At 43.9% G+C, this 21,672-nt stretch overlaps 1 protein-coding gene and 1 pseudogene across 1 annotated transcript in view; one reads left to right on the forward strand and one right to left on the reverse strand.

The window, feature by feature from the left end:
- The window catches only part of KIF5C (kinesin family member 5C), a 152,513-nt gene extending 140,970 nt beyond the window's left edge, over positions 1-11,543 (reverse strand). Inside the window, exon 1 of the mRNA XM_032145941.2 lies at positions 11,026-11,543. Within this exon, the coding sequence (XP_032001832.1) occupies positions 11,026-11,151 (126 nt within the window). The 5' untranslated portion in view covers positions 11,152-11,543. The remainder of the gene's footprint in view (positions 1-11,025) is intronic.
- Positions 11,544-15,143: 3,600 nt separating this feature from the next.
- Positions 15,144-16,728, forward strand: LOC116463024 (small ribosomal subunit protein uS10-like; annotated as a pseudogene).
- The last annotated feature ends 4,944 nt before the right edge of the window (positions 16,729-21,672 follow it).

Consider the following 21,672-nt stretch of genomic DNA (forward strand, 5'->3'; position numbering starts at 1 on the left):
ACCATGTGTCAATACAGAATTGTGTAACGAACATCTTCAAATAAAATGCTTCTAAAATACTATTAGTGATCTGCAGCTCTTAAGAACATACCCTGCAGCCAAAGATGCTAAAGGCATAAATCACCGGGGTTTGTTTTTTATTTGCACTTTTCCTCCAACTCCATCTCCCTTCAAAAGTTTTTCTTTAATGAGAAGAGGAATATGAGACATAAAAAGAGAACTACGAACCTTTTTCATTAAAGTACTGTGTTGCGCTGAATTCTGCTCTCACATATATGCTTTCTCTTCAGCCCTGTGGACGTATTTTCCAGCGTTCAGTTCATATCAAGGATGGGTATGCACTGGCGGAAAAGGTGATATGCAATACACCTAGACACACTTAAGAGGACTGCTCCAAATGTAGTTGATGGCGATCTAACAAGCGAGGGTTCTGAAGACAAATGAGACGCATTTGCCTGTTTCCCTGACGCTTACACAAGCTAAGGCAAGGTGAAGCAGCAGCAGGGAGAAGGCCACAGAGCAGGAAGCTCTTTAAATAGCTTTCCAGGTGACCCTGACACACTGGCACTGGTGGATTACAAAGGATAATTGGGATACGACCGGGCCAGGCACGGTGGCTCACGCCTATAATCCTAGCACTTTGGGAGGCCAAGGCAGATGGATTGCTTGAGCTCAAGGGTTCGAATCCAGCCTGGGCAACATGGCGACACCCCGTCTCTACTAAAATACAAAAAATTAGTAAAGCGTGATGGCACGCACCTGTAATCCCAGCTACTAGGGAGGCTGAGACAGGAGAATTGCTTGAACCTGGGAGGCGGAGGTTGCAGTGAGCCAAGATCGTGCCATTGCACTCCAGCCTGGGAGACAGAGCGAGAATCCATCTCAAAAAAAAAAAAAAAAATTGGGACATGGCCATTGTGAGGGGGGATAGGCTGGGAATCTTGGTTAGCCCTGATGGCCCCGTGTGTGCTTCTACTACCACACCTGACTCTACACTAGACAAGTCTATCAGGGCAAAAGGCTCCTCTTGTTTCAAGGTCAACATGTATGAGCATGTCTTTCTCCTCGCTGGAAATTAACAGTACCTAGTCTTCTGATTTGAGCAAACCAACTGCAAGAAGAAAAGTAGAACTGCCTGGGTATTTGACAGTAGGAATTACTGTTAATATTTTATGTGTGATAGTGTTGTTGTGGTTATGTTAAAAATAAAGAGATCCATATTGAAGTTTGTGGATCAACAGATATGAGATGTTAAGATTTCGCTTTAAAGCAATCTAGTGAGGTTGGGGAGAAAGGTTAGGAGAGTATACAAAAAATAAGATTGGCCATTTGCTGATCATGGTTAAAACCGGTTGATAAGTACATTTTGTTATTCTTTCTACTTTGGTGTATGTTTGAAATTTTATATAATAAGTTTTCTAAAAGAGTCTAGGAATCAAGGGGGGAGAGAAAAAGCAGTCCTGTCTAAGGCTTCTCTGAGGGGGCTGTTTTTTTCCTTTCTCAGCTTACCATTGCCCAGAAGATATCACAGGCCATTCAATGTGAGCGCCAAAAAGAAAGGGTATATCCATCCTATTTTTCTCTAAGACTACAATCTTGGCCTCTGTCTCTGTCTGCCTCCAGAGAGAGATTTAGCTTTTGATCACCTCCAACAAACAACATCCTTTAGGATATTGAAACTGACAAGAGACAGCCTACAAAATCCTATGGTTTACATTAAAAGTCTGAAGGCATTGCCATGTTCCAGATCTGGGGGTTAACAGTGCATGACAAAGCACATACCCTCGGTAAGAATTTAATTTAGCTCGAATATGAAGGGATGCTTTATGAGACAAACTGGCAGCAGTTCTATGGGGTGAGCAGAGAAGTGAGACTATAAAACAGAAGACAATTTGCTATTTCTAAATTGCTCCCTCTCAAAAACTGTGCTGGGTGTCTTAAAATCATCTTGTATATCCTCTTACCCAGTAATCTCAATTTTAGGAATGTATTCTAACAAAATAATTGGGCAAGTCCTCAAGGAGGTATGTGGACCACTGTTTATATCATGCCTTTGTTTATAATAGGAAAAAAAAACAAACAGAAAAACAAAGGTCCATCAGTAGGAAATAAAGTATTGATTAGGCATATAATGAAATTATATGCAACTTTTAAAATGCTGAAAAAGTATAGTGCATTAGACTTCAGACATCAGCATTTAGTTTAGTATACTATACTATTAAGTAAAAAAGAGTTTTAAAATAGATTTTATAAAATATCTTTGTTTTAAAACAAAGTGTGTTGTAAGAATAGAAAATAACTGGAATATACAATAAAATGTTAATTGTCGTGTTTTCTGGTTAGTAAAATTAAATGTAATTTTTTTGTTTTTTTTTTTTTTTGAGACAGAGTCTCGTTCTTTCGCCCAGGCTGGAATGCAGTGGCGAGATCTCAGCTCACTGCAAGCTCCGCCTCCCAGGTTCACGCCATTCTCCTGCCACAGCCTCCCAAGTAGCTGGGACTACAGGCGCCCACCACCATGCCCGGCTAATTTTTTGTATTTTTAGTAGAGACAGGGTTTCACCATGTTGGCCAGGATGGTCTTGATCTCCTGACCTCGTGATCCACCCACCTTGGCCTCTCAAAGTGCTGGGATTACAGGTGTGAGCCACTGCGCCTGGCCAAAATGCAATTTTTACCTTCTTTATGATTTTTTGCATGGTCTAAATTTTCTTCACTGAGCAGGCAACATATTGGGAACCCCACATATACAAAAAGAAGCTATTTATTTTAAGACAATAATAATAAAACCATAAAGATGTCTAAAGAAGGAAAGAAAAATTGCCAGAGCTGGACAGAGGTCAAAGTGACAATCCAAGCAAATAACCCCAAACTCTAACAGCCAAGGAGGGTCAGCACCTTTTCATGTTTTTCAAAAGACGTCTTATACTGAGCAACTACTCTGTTCTAGGCCTTGTTCCAGGCCTTGGAGACGGAAATAAATGGGACACAATTTCCTGCCCTCAAGGTTTTCAGCCTAATTGGAGGAAAGGACAGATTTACCAAATAAATGAAATGCTCTACTGGGGAAGGGCAAAGTACAGTGATGCTTAGGGGGAAGGGGCTGATTCCACCTGGCTGGCAGAAGTGGGAGAGAGGGGCTGATCAGAAAAAGTGTCAGAGGAGGTATTGTGGGCTGAGAGTCTAAAGGCGAATGGATGCCCTTCCAAAGCTCGCAGGCCATGCAGGTGAGCTTTGAGGATAGTCTCCCCAGGCATTTGGGTTGATGTGAGCAGCTGAGGGAAAAGGGATGGGCATTGAGCAGCCTAATCTTCTTGAGGGGCAACAGAAGCACAGATGAAATATGGGGTGAGGGGTAAGGCTAGGGAGTAGGCAGGCCCGCAGTATGGAGGGCCTGGAATGCCCCTACTGAAGCATCTGGTTTCCAACCTGAGGGCACAGGGGAACCTCTGAAGGGTCTGTACCTTCCCAAGATTAATCAGCCGGACAACAGTGTAGAGAACTAAGCACTACTGGGCCTTATCTGGATGCCTGCCGTGGACTAGCCACTGGGCTTAGCACACAACGGCCCTAGACAGTGGAGAGTGTTGTTATCTCTATTTTACAGGTGAGAAAACTGGAACTCAGCGTGGTTTAGGAATTTGCCCAAGTTCTCACAGATAAGAAGTGGCAGAGCTCAGAGCTCAGAGCTCATCCTGGCTATCTGACTCACCCTCAGGTTCGGTGCTGTGAAGACACTATGATGAATCTAAAATAGTTTTCTCCCGAGTTCTCTATGATATTTACAAACAACCTCAAACTCAACGACTCAATTCCTACTAAAAGGAACTTGGTTGACGTGCAGCAAATGGGTTACGGGGAGAGCTTTCTCAGCCACAAAATTAGAACTTCATGAAAAAAAACCTAGGAGAAAGTAAGATGAGACTGGATCTGTCAAGGGGCTTTATTTTTTTTTTTAACTCAAGAGAAACCATTAGGGAGTAGGCAATTTGTTTTTGCTTTTTTTACATAAGTAGACACAGGTGGGAAACCTGAGGTAAGGACGAGAGGGAAATCAAAGGTAGGGGGAGGTTTCCAACTGTGAATGGGAAGAAGAGCTGAGAATGGAAAACATCATTAAATAGGGGAGTCGGGCCAGACAAGCACAGGTGAGCCAGAGGGAAGTCTCCAGTGATACCCAAGCTATTTACAGAAATGCAGAAGTTGGCGTTTATGGAGTCTTGATTTCAGGCAGGGAAAGGGGGAGAAAAAAACCTTCAGTCAAGATACATTTACTAAGCAACTACACAACTACAGTAAAGGAGACAAAAAATTAATTAAAAAAAGAAAAAGCTACGTGGGAAGATATACACACGCACACACACACACACACAAACATCTTATGCATGATGACAAAGGAACAGCTAATGTAGTCTAGAGCTAAATGAAACATTAGCTTTGCCTTCAAGGATAGTTAGAAATACCAGAAATAGATGAAAACAGTGGGTATTCCAACCAGGAGAATGGGGTGAACAAATGCCTAAGAAATGGGAATGCAGGAAGGGTTTTCAGGGGATAGCCAGAAGAGGGCACTAATTTGTGGGGCCAAAGCTAATGTTGACATGAGGAAGGTCACCAAGGGAATAGGAGACATAGGAGGTAATCAGCGCCTGTTGAGCATTTTCTCTCTGCCAGACGCTGTCTCACCACTTCATTTCGTCCAAATGACCCTGTGAAGTAAGTCATTATTATCTGCACTTTCAGTACGAGAAAACTCATGTCCAGGAAAGCTCAGCAACTTGAAAAAAAAAAACAAAACACACTAGGTTTTTTTTTTAGCTAGCGAATCTACAGTCGGTTTTGTCTCTCTTCCTGCTACCTCTACCCACCCCATTCACTGACTGTGTGCCTACTGTGAATAGTGAGTGGCCTCAGTGACACACGCCAGATTACAGCTCTCTATGATGTTGACTCAGTCCATGATTTCACAGGGTACATGTGAAGGAAACCACTAACCCATTTCAGGCGATATAAACATCTCTGAATTTAGGGCACAGAGGAATGAAGAACTGATACATCCTGACACTACTAGACTAGAATGCACTTAGACAAAGTGACTAAATAAACTTACTTTGGTTTAAAATGTTACTGCTTTTAGATGGAAAAGCAAATTGGTACAACCACTTTAGAAAACAGTTTGGCAGTTTCTTATAGAGTTAACCGTATGGTTACTTTACAACCCAGCAATCCCATTCCTGGATATTTACCCAAGAGAAATAAAAATGTATACTCACACAGAACCTATATACAAAGGTTTATAGCAGCTTTATTCATAATCATACCAAACTGGAAGCAATCCAAATGTCTTTCAACAACTGAATAAACTATGGTATATCCATTCAATGGAATACTAAGCAAACAAAGATGAATTAATGATACACATACATAAATAAATCTCAAAGAATTTTTAACTGAAAGAACCAAGACTCAGAAAGATACTTAATGTATAATTCCATTTTATGACAATCTGTAAAAGGCAAAATTATAGAGAGGAAGACAGATAAGTGGTTGCCAGAGAAGCATACGGGCTTTTATTTTATTTATGTTTTGGAGTAATAAACTGTTTTGACTCTTGATAATGGTGGTGTGTGGTAGGCAGAATAATGGCCCCAAAAGATGTCTATATCCTAATCCCTGGAATTTGTGAATATATTGTTACATGGTAAATGGAACTTTACAAAGCAATTTCAGATACAATGAAGGTTGCTCATCAGATGACCTTAAAGGAGGAATATTATCTCGGATTACTCGGGTGGGGAGCTCAGTGTAACCACGTGGGTCTTCAAAAGTGGAAGGAGGAAGAAGAATCAGAGACATGCATGCCTGAAAGAGAGGGCCTTGACCTGCTGCTGCCAGCTTTGAAGATGGAGGAAGGGGAGCAAGTAGCTACAACCTGAGAGTGGCCTCTAGAAGCTGAGAATAGCCCCCAGCTACAGTCAGCAAGGAAGTGGGTGCCTCAGTCCTACAACCACAAGAAACTGAAATCTGCCACCAATCTGGTGAGCTAAGAAATGGATCCTTCCCTAGACCCTCCAGAAAAAAAGCATAGCCCTGCCAATATCTTAATTGTGGCTTTATAGGACTCTAAACATCAGCCCACCTGCTGGACTTCTGACCTATAAAAACTATGACATAAAATAAATGTGTTGTTTTAAGCCTTTTAAGTTTCTAGTAACTTGTTATGGCAGCAATAGAAAACTAATTAATACAAGATAGTTACAGATCTCTATGTATTTGCCCAAAGCATAGAACTATACACCAAAAAAGTGGTATTACTGGCTGGGTGCAGTGGCTCATGTCTGTAATCCCAGCACTTTGGGAGGCCGAGGCAGGTGGATCACCTGAAGTCAGGAGTTCAAGACCAGCCTGGCCAACATGGTGAAACCCCATCTCTACTAAAAGTACAAAAATTAGCTGAGTGTGGTAGCACACGCCTGTAGTCCCAGCTACTTGGGAGGCTGAGGCAGGAGAATTGCTTGAACCCAGGAGGCAGAGGTTGTGATAAGCCAGAGTCACACCACTGCACTCCAGCCTGGGTGACAGAGCAAGACTCAGTCTCAAAAAAAAAAAAAAAAAGTGGTATTACTGCGTGTAAATTTGAAAAAAAAAAAAATTGTTTTAATGTTATTGCTTTGGAAGACCATTACTGTGGAAAAAAGAAAAGTTTTAATGTGTAGCCGTATTTCTTCACTTAATCTCTAAAATCCTAACTCAGGCTTGGATTTGGTCTCCAAGGTCTCCAGGCCCCTTCCCCCTCCATCCACTGCCAAGAAAGAATCTAAGCTTCTGAAGACTGGGGCCACTTTCCAGCTCAGGGTTTGTGGCTGATGTTTTGCTCTGGCTCTTAGGCCATAACTCATGTTCCCTCAGGAGGAAGCACTCATCTTTAACAAGACCTGCTTTCTCAGGACTGCAAACAAGAGAAAAGCCCAATAAGAGGAAAGTGAAGTGTGCAAGTCCATTTCAAAGAACTTTACTGAGAACTCACCATGTCAGAGAGCTTCCATTAATACAGTTGCTTCAAAACCAATAGGCAGTACCCAAAGTAATGGATGACTCACCGGGACTTTTAGCAGCTAATGGAGTACTCTGAGAAATGCTGTAAATCCAATATTTTTGCTGAAAAATTAATGTGTTACGGGAGGGAGCCTCTTTTCTAATCACTTACCCACCCCCACCCTCTACTTCTAGTTCACCATCAGTGTCTTTAGCTCTTCTAATTTTTGCCAAAGCTGAATGCAGTTCTTTCCCAATTTTCTTATATCATTTTAAGTATTATATATGCTATCTTACCAGGCCCACTCAGAGAAACAGCACTTATCTTTAAAATTATTTTTTAACTACTCCCCACAGCCTACAGCCAATAAAAACTCTGTAAACTATGTTAAATATACCAAAGTAAAGTTTCCGGAATTCACAAAGAGATGGATAAATATTTACTAAGTGCCTTCTACGGACAAAGCCCTGGGAAGTATAAACGAGCAAAATATGCACGGTTCTTGTCTCTAAACATGGCTTACAATGTCATTAGACATATGACCAAAGCTAATAATAATCCAAGGCAAAAAACTTAGGAGATAATACACAAAACAAATGCTATAGGAGTTCAAAGTGGGGGAAAGATTGTGGCTGGTGTGGTCAGGGAAAGACAGCTTTGCACAAAGCTGAAAAACTGCAGGAGTAATGGAGAACATTTCTCCCAGTGGGGACATTTTCATAAAAGAGAAATCTAGAAACTCCACCTGTAAAATCTCTTTCTTGGAATATATCTCCATAACAAACAGAACTTTAAGGGAAAAAATGACCCTGGTTTCAAAAACACAAAGAATTTCTGGGATTCTGAATTTGGACTAACAGATAACTCCACCAAAATTCATTCTTTACTTGTCTCTGTTTGAAGGTGACATATTTCTGGATGATCTGGGCTTCTTTGGTCATCCCCAGTCTGTGCCCCTAGAATTAAGGAAGGTTGTGTACATCTCAGACAGTTTTCACTTGCAACTGAGCCATGTCAGCCGGCTCCAATTGAATTGACTTGGGACCATTCTACTTATTGTATATGGCATGATACAGACTGCCAGAACCCTCATTTCCTTTAGTGCCACATTACCAATTAGGAAGGGGAAGGATCCTGGCACATGCCAACCCAACTCCCAAACCCTTCAGTACCTGGCAGTCTTGTATTCTGTACATGCACTCACCAAAAGATACGTAAATGAATGTTCATAGCAGCACTAGCCATATTAGCCCCAAACTGGCAACTACCCAAATATCCATCAACAGTCAGTAGACAAATCATGGAATACTACAAAACAATGAGGATGAATTTGACAAGCATAACACTTAATCCCAAGAAACCACACACAAAAGAGAACATACGCTATGGTTTTATGTAACATAAAGTTAAAAAGAAACAAGCAAAACTAACAGCATCAGAAGTCAGAATCGTGGTTACCCTGAAGCAGGGGAAGTTAGGGACTGGAAGGGCCACAAGGGGGATTTCTAGGGTCCTGAAATGTCTGTTTCTTAGTCTGTGAGGTGGTTACAGGGAGCATTTACTTTATGAAAAGTCATCAAGCTGTATACTTATGATAACAGTTTTCTATATGAACGCTTCATTTCAATAAAAAGTTTACCTTAGAAAAACTGAAAACTGTTGTATTAAAGGATTAGAGTAGGATAAGCAAAACTTACTTTACAGTTGAAAAGCAATGTGTATATTCACATCCACGATCTTTACTTAAACTTCTTCTTTAATATGGTGACTTGGTTTTAATTTATTTAGCCACTAATACATGTATATTTCGATAAGGAAATATATACTCATAGCAATGTCATATTAAAGAAGGATAATTCTAAAATTAAGGATCTCTGCCTTGCATACAGGTCAAGGAAGATTATTACTTCATTTCGTTGGTTCTAGGAGAAGAGGAAGAGGAGGAGAAGGGAGAGGGAGAGGGGAGAGGGGAAAGGGGATGGGGGAGGAGGGAGGAGGGAGGAGGGGAGAAGAAAAACTTCTTCAGGCTCTTCAAAACCTCTGGGAAAAAAATAGGGTGGCCAGAACATGTTCCAGTACTGCACAATTACTCGTTTAAAAATTGTTACAAGCCAAGGGGCAGGGACTAGATGTCCCCAGTAACTCCCACTCTATCTAAAGCACAGCCCGGCTCAGAAAGTAGCAGATCAGGCTGTAGGCAGATCCTGGCTGAGAGCTGTAAACCAAATAAGTCACTATATGCCCCAGGTACTGCCCATGTATATGTCACTAACACTTATCTGCCATTAACTGCAGAAGTTCCTTCCTCATCAATAATCGTAGCTTATATCTTCTCTGCAAGTTTAACACTAAACAGAGAGAAAACCCCGCTTTCCTGCCCTCATAGGTCAGCTCGCAGAATGATCGCCCATCCACACAGCGTTTGGGGGTCAGACTCTCCTGATGACTGTGAAAATGGGGAAGTGGGAAGAGGTCGTCAAGGAAAGCAGCCTTTTAAAGCGAGGTACAGGTTAAAGCCCCAAGGCCAGAGCCTTGCCCAGGCTCCTCTAGCGTGGAGAGCTCCCGCCTTACGGTACAGTTGGCACCTGCTGGTCCCCAGGGCCCTTCGCTGGGACTGCTGGGACTGCGGCAGACAACCTTGGCAAAGATGCTGGGGACCGCCTGGGCTGGAAAACGCCTGGAAAGGCCAGGCGGACTCCTGCGATACCCTCGGTAAACTGTCACCTGTCAATCACTTGACCTAAATACACCAGCCACTGGAGGAAGGGGAGGAGGGGGTTAGTCAGAGCATGCTCAGTGATCAGGATGACATCACTTAATCAATGCTGGGGACGGGAAGGCTGCATCAGCAGCCTGGAGCAGGCTGCCAGGAACGTGTCAGCGGGGACCGGGAGGCTCCCATTAACTCGGTCCCTCCCCATGCGGCTCGCATACAAAGGGGGCACCATCAGCCACACACGCTACGGACAGCGGGCGGGGAAGGGGCGGGGGACCGGGCTGGTGTATTTCATCTGACAGATTCCTTTAAGAACTAAAATCCATTGGTGTTCCCTCCCCCCACCAGCAGCCCCAGCTGCAGAGAGCGAGCTAAGTAGGGGGAGGGGGTCGGGGAGAAAAGGTGGGGAAGGGAGATAGAGAGGGAGGGGGGTCTGAGCCGCACAAAGTAACTTCTGCTCTTGGCACAGAGGGCTATCTGGCTGCGCTCTGAGCCCCCTCGCCCCACAGATGTGGATGGACACAGCCTCCTCTCCACCCAGCGTGAGGCGCATCAGAGGGTCTGCAGACATGGGAGGGAGGTCATCCCAGAGGGGAGGAATCAAGCCGGGACTCCACATCCAGGGCAGCCAGGCGTGAGAGGAAGCGGGAGACACACCAGGTCTCCAGGGGACACCGAGGCCACCAGTACTCCCCCAACCCTCCGCCTTCCGCGCGCCGAGCAAGGTGAAACACCGCGGGGAGCCGCGTCTACACTGCCGCGGGAGCTCCGACAAGCGGCTAGAAATTTTCCTGTACCCCTTTTTCTTTCTTTTTTGCTAAGGTCGTGAGAAGAAGAGGCAAGGCTTTTGGTAAATCGAATTGATTGATGCCCAGAAGCATTTGCGGGTTGCAGAGCTCACACTTTAAAGGGGGCCTGGGCACCCGGCTTGAGGGTCACCCGAATACACTACCCACGCGGCGAGGCGAACGTGGGGAACAATGGGCTCACCCGGGCCCCCACCCGGCGAACAATGGCGGCGCCGAGCCCGTCCTCGCCCCCCACCCCCACCCCCGCCACCCCCGCCCGGCCCGCCGCTCCCGACCGCCTCTCCACCCGCCCGGGAGGGAACCATAGGGCTGGGGGCGAGGGGTCTCTGGTCAGGTCCACCCGAGAGGCCAGCCCCGCGGGAATGTCCGAGGGGGCGGCCTAAACACCTCCGCTGCGTCTGGGGCGTCGGGGCGCCGAGCTGCGGCGCGGAGCAGCAGGGGAGGCAGACGCCCCAGCCACTTACCCCGATCACCACGGTCTCATCGCCTTTAAATTTGGGGATGAATTTGTCCCCGCGGACGATCTCCGCTTCGTTGAGGGGCCGGAACCGGCACATCACTTTGATGCTGCATTCTGCTGGATCCGCCATCTCGGCCGGCGGTAGGGAGGGGGCGCGGGGATGGGTGGGGGGCCGGGGCCGGGAACGACGAGGGAGGAGGCCGCGAGCCGCACCGCCCACAGCTAGGCCGCCTCCTGCAGCCTCCGACGACGCTTCTCAGCAGGTCATCGCGAGCCCGGCCGGCTGGGCAGCCCCGGCCGCTCCGAGCCCGGGAAGGTGGGCAGCTTCTCCGTTCCGGCCCCTCCGGCTGCAGACCGGCCTGCCCTGGCCCTGCCCCGCCCCTGCCCAGCGCCCCCCGGCCCACCTATCCGCGACCACGCGGCGGGCGGAGGAGGCGATGCGCAGGGAGCGAGCCTCGCCCGGCTCAGACCTCCCGGGCTCCTGCGCGCTCAGCCATCCTGCATCAGCACCAGCGCGCTCTGCCGCCTTGCGACCCGCCCCTCCGCCCCGCCCTCCCCTGGCCCTCCCCGGGACGGTGACGTCACCGTCGAGGTCCGCCAGGCCCCCGCCCGACTCCGAGCGCTGCGCATCCCGGGACTTGTAGTCACTCTGCTTGCCGGGGGGGAAGGACAGGATGCGACCTCCAAGAGCCCGCAAGTCCGGTCTGGCTGCCCAAGCCAAGAACAGGATGGAGATCATATCCAATATTTCCGGTTAAAATCTCTAGATAACTAGGTCTGGATCATCCTGATCCCAAAAGAAAATCACTTGGGAAACAGCTCCCAATAGGCCCTGGGTTTCATTCTTCAACTTCTACCACTAGATAAGGATGGATGTTTGTTCAGAGTTTGGGTTTGATTGGCCTTGGTTTAGGTTGGCGTCTAGTACTAAACCAATCAACCAGAATCAGGGATTTTGTAAGATTATGGAGGAATCCCGTGGTGGGAAGGTTCCCAAAAGAAGAGGGATGGTATTCCCAGACATGGTGCCCGGCTGGCAGAACAACTGGGTGTCCACTCTATTTTTCCAGAACTTCCTTTTCCTCTAAGACCTAGCTCAACCCTCCTTCCTCAGACTTTCCCAGCTCATTAAACACCTGTAAAGAGTTGGTGGCCCTCCTTGATGTTCCCCTAATCTCCTGTGCCTGTCTCTAGCACTGCACTTGGGCGGTGATATCTGCTTGATATCTTTGTGTCTGTAGCAACTAGTACATAGTGGGCAGCATACTGAATAAGGATTCTACCCTAGGAAGAAGCAATGCCTGAGTGTGAATCCCACCTCAGCCACTTACTAGATGTATGACCCTCAGCAAGGTATTTAATTTCCTTAAGACTCAGTTTCCTCATCTCTGCCATTGGAATAATATCATCTTGTGATTTCTGGGGGAATTAAAAGAAATGATGCTTTTAAAGCACCTAGCATGGTGCCTGACATGTATATAGTATAAGCTCTTGAAAGTTAGATGTTATTGGGTGCTGAACAAATGATCATAAAACAAATAAGTTAGTTAATTTTAGGAACACATCTGTTGCTTAAATTCGGGTAATACCTGAAAATACAAGTGTTCTCTGCCTAGCTGAGAGGACAGAACTACTAAAAGCAACTTTTATAAACCCTTGTAAATAGTACCAGTTTTATTTCCCCTCCTCATAAGCAGTGGAAGTAGATTAAAAAGACCCAAGTGCCACCTTCTCATCTGTTTTTAAATTAAGTAATTCTCAGACTCTGGCTCAGAGACCCATCATCTTAATGGTCAACTTCATAATATACTAGAGAGGACAGTCCAATTCTCAGTTTCCCTGAACCCACCAGAAGATGCCCAGAACCGTGCATACACTGGTTTATCTGAGGAGGTCAGGATTCTCAAGCGGACAGAGACGTGTCTGTGTGTCACTGCGTTCAGTCATCATTCATTCGTTCATCTGTTCATCCATCAGCTATTAACTGAGCAAAGGGCATTTGCTGTCACTCTGTAAACTTAGATTTATTAAGTGAACCCTTTTCAAGGGAGATACCGTAGGGCCTCTCATTTGAAGGGAGGTTGCAAAATAAGTCATCGCCCTCAGGCAGCTTAGAAACTAGTGGGAGTACAGAGGATGGAGTTCTCAGTGATGTCTGAGAAGGCTTAACATAGGAAATGGGCTAAGTAGGATTCAAAACAATTGAAAAGGGACACCAAAAGATAGGTAACAGGCCAGGCGCCGTGGCTCACGCATGTTAATCCCAGCACTTTGGGAGGCTGAGATGGGTGGATCACTTGAGGTCAGGAGTTTGAGATCAGCCTGACCAACCTGGTGAAGCCTGGTCTCTACTAAAAATACGAAAATGAGCCAGGCATGGTGGCACATGCCTGTAATTCCAGCTAATCTGGAGACTGAGGTAGAAGAATCGCTTGAACCCAGGAGGCAGAGATTGCAGTGAGCCAGGATTGTGCCTCTGCACTCCAGCCTGGACGACAGAGTGAGTCTCCATCTCAGGAAAAAAAAAAAAAAAAAGGCCGGGGGGCGGGGTGGGGGCGGTAACAGAAGAAAAAAACAGATAAATTTAACTACATCAAAATTAAAACTTTTGCACATCAAAGGATGCTATCAACAGAGTGAGAAGGCAACTCATGAAATGGGAAAAATATTTGCCAATAATACATCTGATAAGGAGTTAATATACAGTATATATAAAGAATACCTATAACTCACAACAAAAAAAAATATTTAAAAAATTGGCAAAGGACGATGAGCTGGGCTGGATTCCATCCTAGTAGCCAAGGCTAATTCTCCCTCAAGTTCTTGGGAGATGGGTCTTTGGCGAGAAGGCTGGTGTTAGTGAAGCACGCCCGACACCGTGGAAAAAACTACTTTTAAGGAAATATAGCATCTATTGTGAACATGGAAAACAAAAGATAATTCACCATGCCTGCTGTGGCTTTAGTTCCTAAAGAACTCTACCTCAGTTCTTCACTAAAAGACCTCAATAAGAAGACAGAAGTTAAACCAGAGAAAATAAGCACTAAGAGGATTACGTCCATTCAATACTTAGACCTGCAAACATCAAAAAAGCCATTGAAGAAGCTGAAAGACTCTCTGAAAGCCTTAAACTAAGATATAAAGAAGCTGAAGTCCGGAAAACACTTGAGGAAAAGCACAGGCAGGAGGAAGCACAGCAACTACAACAAAAAAGGCAGGAAACAGGAAGAGAGGATGGTGGCACATTGGCTAAAGGTTCTTTGGAGAATGTATTGGATTCCAAAGACAAAACCCAAAAGAGCAATGGTGAAAAGAATGAAAAAATGTGAGACCAAAGAGAAAGGAACAATTACAACAAAGGAACTATACACAATGATGACGGATAAAAACATCAGCTTGATATAATGGATGCTCAAAGAATGCAGGATTATCAGGAATTCCTGTATTTCACATTCTCTCTGTGTTCCTGAAGAAGCCATCAGTCCAGGGTGGGTTATTGTGTAGTAAAGTAGTAAACTGTGTAGTAAGCAGTAAACTGTGGACCTTAGTAAATGTTACTACTTAGCGTTCAAGCTAAATGTGATAAAGTAGTCTTTTCCTGTTAACCTTTTAAATCTTTGCCTCTTTCTTTGGGGGCTGGGGGAGCGGGGCCGGAGGGGGAGGTGCGTTTTAAGAGCAGAGGTTTAATAGGCAAAAGAAAGAAAAAGGAGAACAGGGCCGGGCTCAGTGGCTCACACCTGTAATCCCAGCACTTTGGGAGGCCGAGGCAGGTGGATCACAAGGTCAGAAGTTCGAGACCAGCCTGATCAAAATGGTGAAACCCTGTCTCTACTGAAAATGCAAAAATTAGCCGAGCATGGTGACATGTGCCTGTAACCCCAGCTACTCAGGAGGCTGAGTCAGGAGAATCACTTGAACCTGGGAGGCGGAGGTTGCAGTGAGCCAAGATCGCACCATTGCACTCCAGCCTAGGTGACAGAATGAGACTCTGTCTCAAAAAAAAAAAAAAAAAAAAAGAAAGAAAAAAGAAAAAGGAGAAAAGCTCTCTTATTTTTGAGAGTGAGGGGTGCCCAAATGGGACTTCCCTAAATCTTTGCTTCTTAAAGACACACTTTACGCTTTATGAAGGTTGAAGTTACGGATTTCCTAACTTTCGATTCGGCTGTTTTCTCCTATTTGTGGTATTTAGAATCTTATCAAAAGAGAAATGAAGTTGCCTTTTCCCTCTCTCCCCAGGTGTTTGTTGACTGATTTTTCCTATTATTTTCTGTTTATAAGCATGTGAATGATATGTACCAAATTGACTAAAATTGTGAACTAATTGAATTGTTTTACATATTGAAATTCCCTATATTATCTGTGATACAAGAGTATCCAAATACTGTGTGTGTGCTTAAAAGAGTACAGTCTCTGATGTCAGACTCTATTCAAATAACTGTCACTTACTAGCTGCATTATTTCTAGCTGGTGACTTAGCATTTCTAAGCTCATGTTTCCATCTGTAAAATGGGGATAATAGTGGAACCTATCTTACAGACGTTTCAGGAGATTTAAATGAGAAACGTTATATACACACACACACTTTAGCACAGGTCCTGGCACGAGTAAGGACTTAATTTAAAATTTTTTCTTTTTTGGTAAAAAGGCCTTTAACCTATGAAATAATTTAAAGTGACTTGCATGGGTGTGTTGTACAGTAGAAATCATGATAGTGGCAGAGCTAAACCTCCAGAAACAGGGCTATTTTCACTATTTCGAGTATTCTTATATAGATCCTATTACCTCTCTGGGTCTTAATTTAATTTTAAAATTAGTTAATGAAATCTGTATAGTTCTTGGGATATTGCAGATGCTTGACAAATGTTTGACCTGAAGCACAGAGTGCTTTGTAAATAAGCTATTTAAAAATTAGAGCTCTTGGGCAGGGTGCAGTGGCTCACACCTGTAATCCCAGCATTTTGAAAGGCCAAGGTGGGCGGATCACTTGAGGTCAGGAGTTCAGACCAGCCTGGCCAACATGGTGAAAACCCATCTTTACTAAAAATACTTCAGCTGGGTGTGGTGGTACGTGCCTATAATCCCAGCCACTCAGGAGGCTGAGGCAGGAGAATCGCTTGAACTCGGGAGGCAAAGGTTACAGTGAGCTGAGATCACACCACTGCACTCCAGCCTGGGCTACAGAGGGAGACTCTGTCTCAAAAAAAAAAAAAAAAAAAAAAAAAATTTAGAGCTCTTTGAGGAAGACGTCGTCGAAAGTGGTGCCGAGCTGTGGTCTGCCCGCTTCTGCTCCTGCTCCTGACTCGCTGCCGTCGCTCTCACTGAGGAACCAGTCAGTCAGGAAGCCACGCAGCAGCTGTGGCTTTTAAAGGTACTGGAAAAACACCCGTGGAGCCGGAGGTGGCAATTCACTGAATTCGAATCACTCTTTATGAGCCACAGCTTAAAATCCCTGGAGGAGGTGTGTGCTGACTTGATCAGAGGAGCAAAGGAAAGGAATCTCAAAGTGAAAGGACCAGTTCAAATGCCTACTTCGAGAATCACTACAAGAAAAACTCCTTTTGGTGAAGGTTCTAAGACGTGGGATCATTTCCAGATGAGAATCCACAAGCAACTCATTGACTTGCACAGCCCTTCTGAGATTAAGCAGATTACTTCCATCAGTATGGAGCCAGGAGTTGAGGTGGAAGTCATCACTGGAGATGCTTAAGTCAACTATTTTAATAAATTGATTGCCAGTTGTTAAAAAAAAAATGGGCAAAGGACTTGAAAAGACATTTTTTCAAAAAAGATATACAAATAGCCAATAAACACATAAAAAGTATGCAATATCACTAATCATCAGGAAAATGCAAATCAAAATCACAATGAAATACCACTTCACACCCATTAGAATGGCTACTACCAAAAAAAAAAAAAAGAAAAGAAAAGAAAAGAAGTGTTGACCAAGACATGAAGAAATCAAAACTCTTGTGCATGGTTAGTGGAATGTAAAATGGTACAACTGCTATGGAAAACAGTATGGTGGTTCATCAAAAAATTAAAAATAGAATTTCCATATGATCCAGCAATTCTACTTCTAGGTATATACCCCCAAAAAGATTGAAATCAGGTACTCAAACAGGTATCTGTACACTTGTGTTCATAGCAGCAGTATTCACAATAGCCAAAAGATGGAAGCAACCCAAATGTCCATCAACTGATGAATAGGTAAACAAAATGTGGTGTATATATGCAATGGAATATTATTCAGCCCTAAAAAGAAGTTCTAACGTATGCTACAACATAGATGAACCTTGAAGACATTATGCTAAGTGAAAATAAGCCAGTCACAAATGGGCAAATGCTATATGATTCCACTTATATGAGGTACCTAGAGTAGTCAAGTTCCTGGGACAGGAAGTAGAATGGTGGTTGCCAGGATACGGGAGGGAGAGGGAATGGGGAGTTATTATATAACGGGTATGGAATTTCAGTTCAGGAAGACGGAAAATATTCTAGAGATAGATGATGGTGATGACTGCATAACAATGTAATCATAGTTAATGCCACTGAACCGTATACTTTAAAATGGTTAAAATGGTACATTTTATGTTGTATCTATTTTGCAACAATAAAAAAAGATAAAAGAAGTAAAAAACCAAAAAGAGGTGTTTTGGTTATTGAGATGATGTGTCCCCCCCTTCTCCTATTGCGTAGGAAGAACGTGGTTTGGAGAGTTGTCCCCAAATCCAAGAATGGGTCTTCATTAGCCTCAGTCAGACATGACCACCCCATTCTTTTTCCCAGTGATTGGTTCAGGGATGAGCAAGATAAGGAGACAAAACAAAAAGTTTGCCACATTTTTGGAAAGAAATTGTGTTACCCTGCCTTTCTATCTCCAGCTGGAGGATAACATCCAGCTCCAATTGCTATTGGAAATACTCTATGACTTCTTGGAAAAGTAGACCAGAGATGAAGCCAAAGATGCCTATGACAAAACCATGAGGCCAAAAAACCTGGGTCCTTGATGACATGATCAAGGCACTGGGATCCACCAAAACCAAAGCCCACTGTGCTCTAGACTTCTTGTTCATGAGCCAATAAACTTGCCTGTTCTTTAAATCTTGAAGGTGGAGGACACCAAGAGTCACAGTGCAGGCATCAGGTTAAGTTTACGTGCCCAAAAACAGTGAGGAAACCTGAGTGACTAGAGGGGAATTAATAAGCAATTCAGTCAAAAGACAATTTGGGATGCAATCATGCAGAAAACGTGATGGTCAAGCCAAGGACTTTTATAATTGGACTAACCTGGAATCATCTTTGGACACAAAGCAAATCAAATAATTGTGGCAATTAGTTGGTGCTGTTGGTCTTAGACTTTCTAGATCTGCATGGTCCAAGACAATAGCTACTAGCCACAAATAGCTACTGAGCACTTGAAATGGGACGAGTATGACTGAGAAACTGAATTTTTCATTTTATTTAATTAATTACAATTTAAATTTAGAAGCTGATACCTGATTGAGTTATTGGAAACTTTTAAGTGTGTTTGGAACAACTTGGTAAATCCACATTTTCAACTGTAAATTTTATAAAATCTAAACACAGATCAAGTATTTCTAATAAAAATTTAATGTCCATAACAAAATGCGCAGTCAGTGTAAAATACAAACAGGACTTTGAAGACAGTGTGAAAATGACTGTAAAATATTTCATTAATAATTATTTTTAGGCCGGGCGCGGTGGCTCACGCTTGTAATCCCAGCACTTTGGGAGGCCGAGGCGGGCGGATCATGAGGTCAGGAGATCGAGACCACAGTGAAACCCTGTTTCTACTAAAAATACAAAAAATTAGCCGGGTGTGGTGGCGGGCGCCTGTAGTCCCAGCTACTCGGAGAGGCTGAGGCAGGAGAATGGCGTGAACCTGCGAGGCGGAGCTTGCAGTGAGCCGAGACTGCGCCACTGCACTCCAGCCTGGGCGACAGAGCGAGACTCTGTCTCAAAAAAAAAAAAATTATTATTATTATTTTTATTGGTTACATGTTGAAATGGAAATGCTTTGGATATATTGGGTTAAATAAAATATATTAAATAATTGAATAAAACATCACCTGTGTTTCTTTTTCCTTTTCTAAATTGACTTCCAGAAATGTTTGAATTACATATGTAGCTCATGAGATATTTTTATCGAACAGCAGTGATCTAGATGCCACTGTCAATTCAAAATTTATTGGTCCATAAATAACATCCAGAAAATGTACTGGTGAGGAGTATTGTGTCTTGTGGATGATCCTGTACACTTGACTCTGGGAAAAGTGAAAAATGGAATCTAATTTTGAGGATTTTCCCCCATGATAAAGTCTCCTCCAGTGAAGTCTCTGCACCCCTCAGTCTGTCAGTGGTGCTTGAAGGAATTACAGCCCAAGGCAAAGACAGAAACAGTCTCCTGCCCCACCAGCTCCTGGCTGAGATGGACATGGCGGCAGCGCCAGCAGCAACAGCAGCATCGTGTTGCAGGAGGACCAGAATCCCAGAGATGCAGCAGTGATAAGATCAGACAGAGTAGCCATTCCACAGCAAAGCTGAAAGAGGATTTAGAATACAACCGCGGAGGAGAGGTTGGCTTCCCCTGGGAGGATGTGAGACCCACGCTTCTTCCCCCCAACATGTTAGAGGAAGGTGATACTGAAAGAGAAAGGGAAAGGCAAGCCTGCTCTTATACAGGGAAAGTCCAAGGGAGCCACCCACACCTACTGCACAGCACTGTCCTCCACAGAGCCCTGCAGTCCCCACCATGCTCCAGACACTGTACACGTGCTATCAGCTCACACTCTAATATGCCCTGTGGATTTCCTCTCACCTGTCTGCCTCTCTAAATCTTAGCTATCACTCAAGATTCTACCAAACTTTCTACAAAATCTTCCCAATTACAGAGGTTTCCATCTGGGGTAAGGAGAAAGTGCTGGAACTAGATAGAGGTGATGGTTGCATGATGTTACGAACGTACTTAATGCCGCTGAATTGTGCACCTTAAGATGGTTAAACGGTAAATTTTATATTGTGTGTACTTTACCACAATTAAAAAAAAAATAGAATTGAAAGGAATCTTTCTGAACAGCTCTAGCCCACAGGGCTGTCTTCCTTCTCAAGCAGTCGGTCCCTCTGAGTCACCATCTGATCTCTGCCTGCCCTGCAATCACTTTCATATTGTCTGATACTCTTCTCTAGTTCTTTTCACCTCACAGTATTCTTCATGCTGTTGGGGTGTGTGTGTGTGTCTTGCTTCTTTATGTTGTGAGTATCATATCTTATTTACATGCTTGATAAATACTTTCCGGATGATCAATCCATATCCATCACAATCATGCTGATGGCAAAGACGAATGAATCAGTAACGAACCTGAAAGAAATGATGTTGAATTGCAGACGGAGCCTTTGGTTCAGGATCCTTTATTTTTCATTCCAGGTCAGCTGCTAACAAATTTTGTGACTTTGGAAAATGTACTGAACTTCTCTGAATATTTATTTTTTTATCCCATCTGTTGAAACAGTGCTAAAAATATTATCTACTCTTGATAAGTGAGAATGAAAAGAGAAATATTTGAGAAAATGCATTGGAAAGAAAGTCTGGAAGAGGCTGTAAAGAGATCAAACGAATCATTCCCCTACCCCTACCAAGAAAACACGAGAAAAGAAAACAAAAATCCTGTATTAATATGAAATTACATGACTATTCCGAGGTCTGGCACAATGCCAGGCACAAAGTAGCAACTCAATAAATCTTTGATACATTCATTTGTCATTCCATTGTTTTAACAAATGTGGATTTTCAGTTGCAGAAATGAATCCCTGAGGGTCTCAGTAAATGAACCATCTGCTTCAGGGAATCATGAAGTCCTGCTACCTTGATTTTTGCTCATAGTTAAATTAACAGGTGTAGTAAGCTCTACAAGGAGAGTGCCTACCTGCCCCCTCTCCTTCCTGACCTGCAAAGCCTCCTCGCAGCAAGGATTTGCAGGTCCTTCGAGAGTGGTTAATGAAGTGGGAAACTCACCAGCCAGCACAGGGTAAGGGTCTCAAACCTGAAGTTCCCAGCCATGATTTATTCAGCCATCCCCACCAGCAACACTTGCACGGCCCTAAAAGCTTCGTTGTGAAGATGAAACACAAAATAGAGAATTACCTAGATCACTCAGGCAACAATGAACAGTCTCACTTTGACTTGCTTGAGCCTGGTAGAAGTCAAGGCCAAAGCATGTGAATTTTTCCCACCCTTTTCTCTCCCTGAGTTATCAGACTCATTTTCCAAGCACTGTTTCCCTCTATTCAGCCCATTCCTGGAGAGCCATGTCTGTACCCGTTTCTACTGCCAGTAAGAAGTGTAAATTGAAGCAATTATCTGGATTGTTCAAGGGAAAAAAAGCCTCAGACATTCTTCTGCCTGAGTGATCTGGGTAATTGCTTCAATTTTCACATCAGCTCCCCATTTTCGGCAGCCTCTGGGAGAGCCATTTAACTCAAACCCTGGGGTCTGCAGGTTGCCATGTGGGTCTAATCATTTCTGATTGCCCGGGCCCAGCGCCATTCCTATAAGTACAAAAAATATCTGACCCTAGTGAAGATTAAAAACCAAATGAGCAGATAAAAAATGTTTTTAAAGATGTTCAAAAAT

This window comes from Hylobates moloch, unplaced genomic scaffold (assembly GCF_009828535.3).
Source record: "Hylobates moloch isolate HMO894 unplaced genomic scaffold, HMol_V3 SCAFFOLD_24, whole genome shotgun sequence".
NCBI lineage: Eukaryota > Metazoa > Chordata > Mammalia > Primates > Hylobatidae > Hylobates > Hylobates moloch.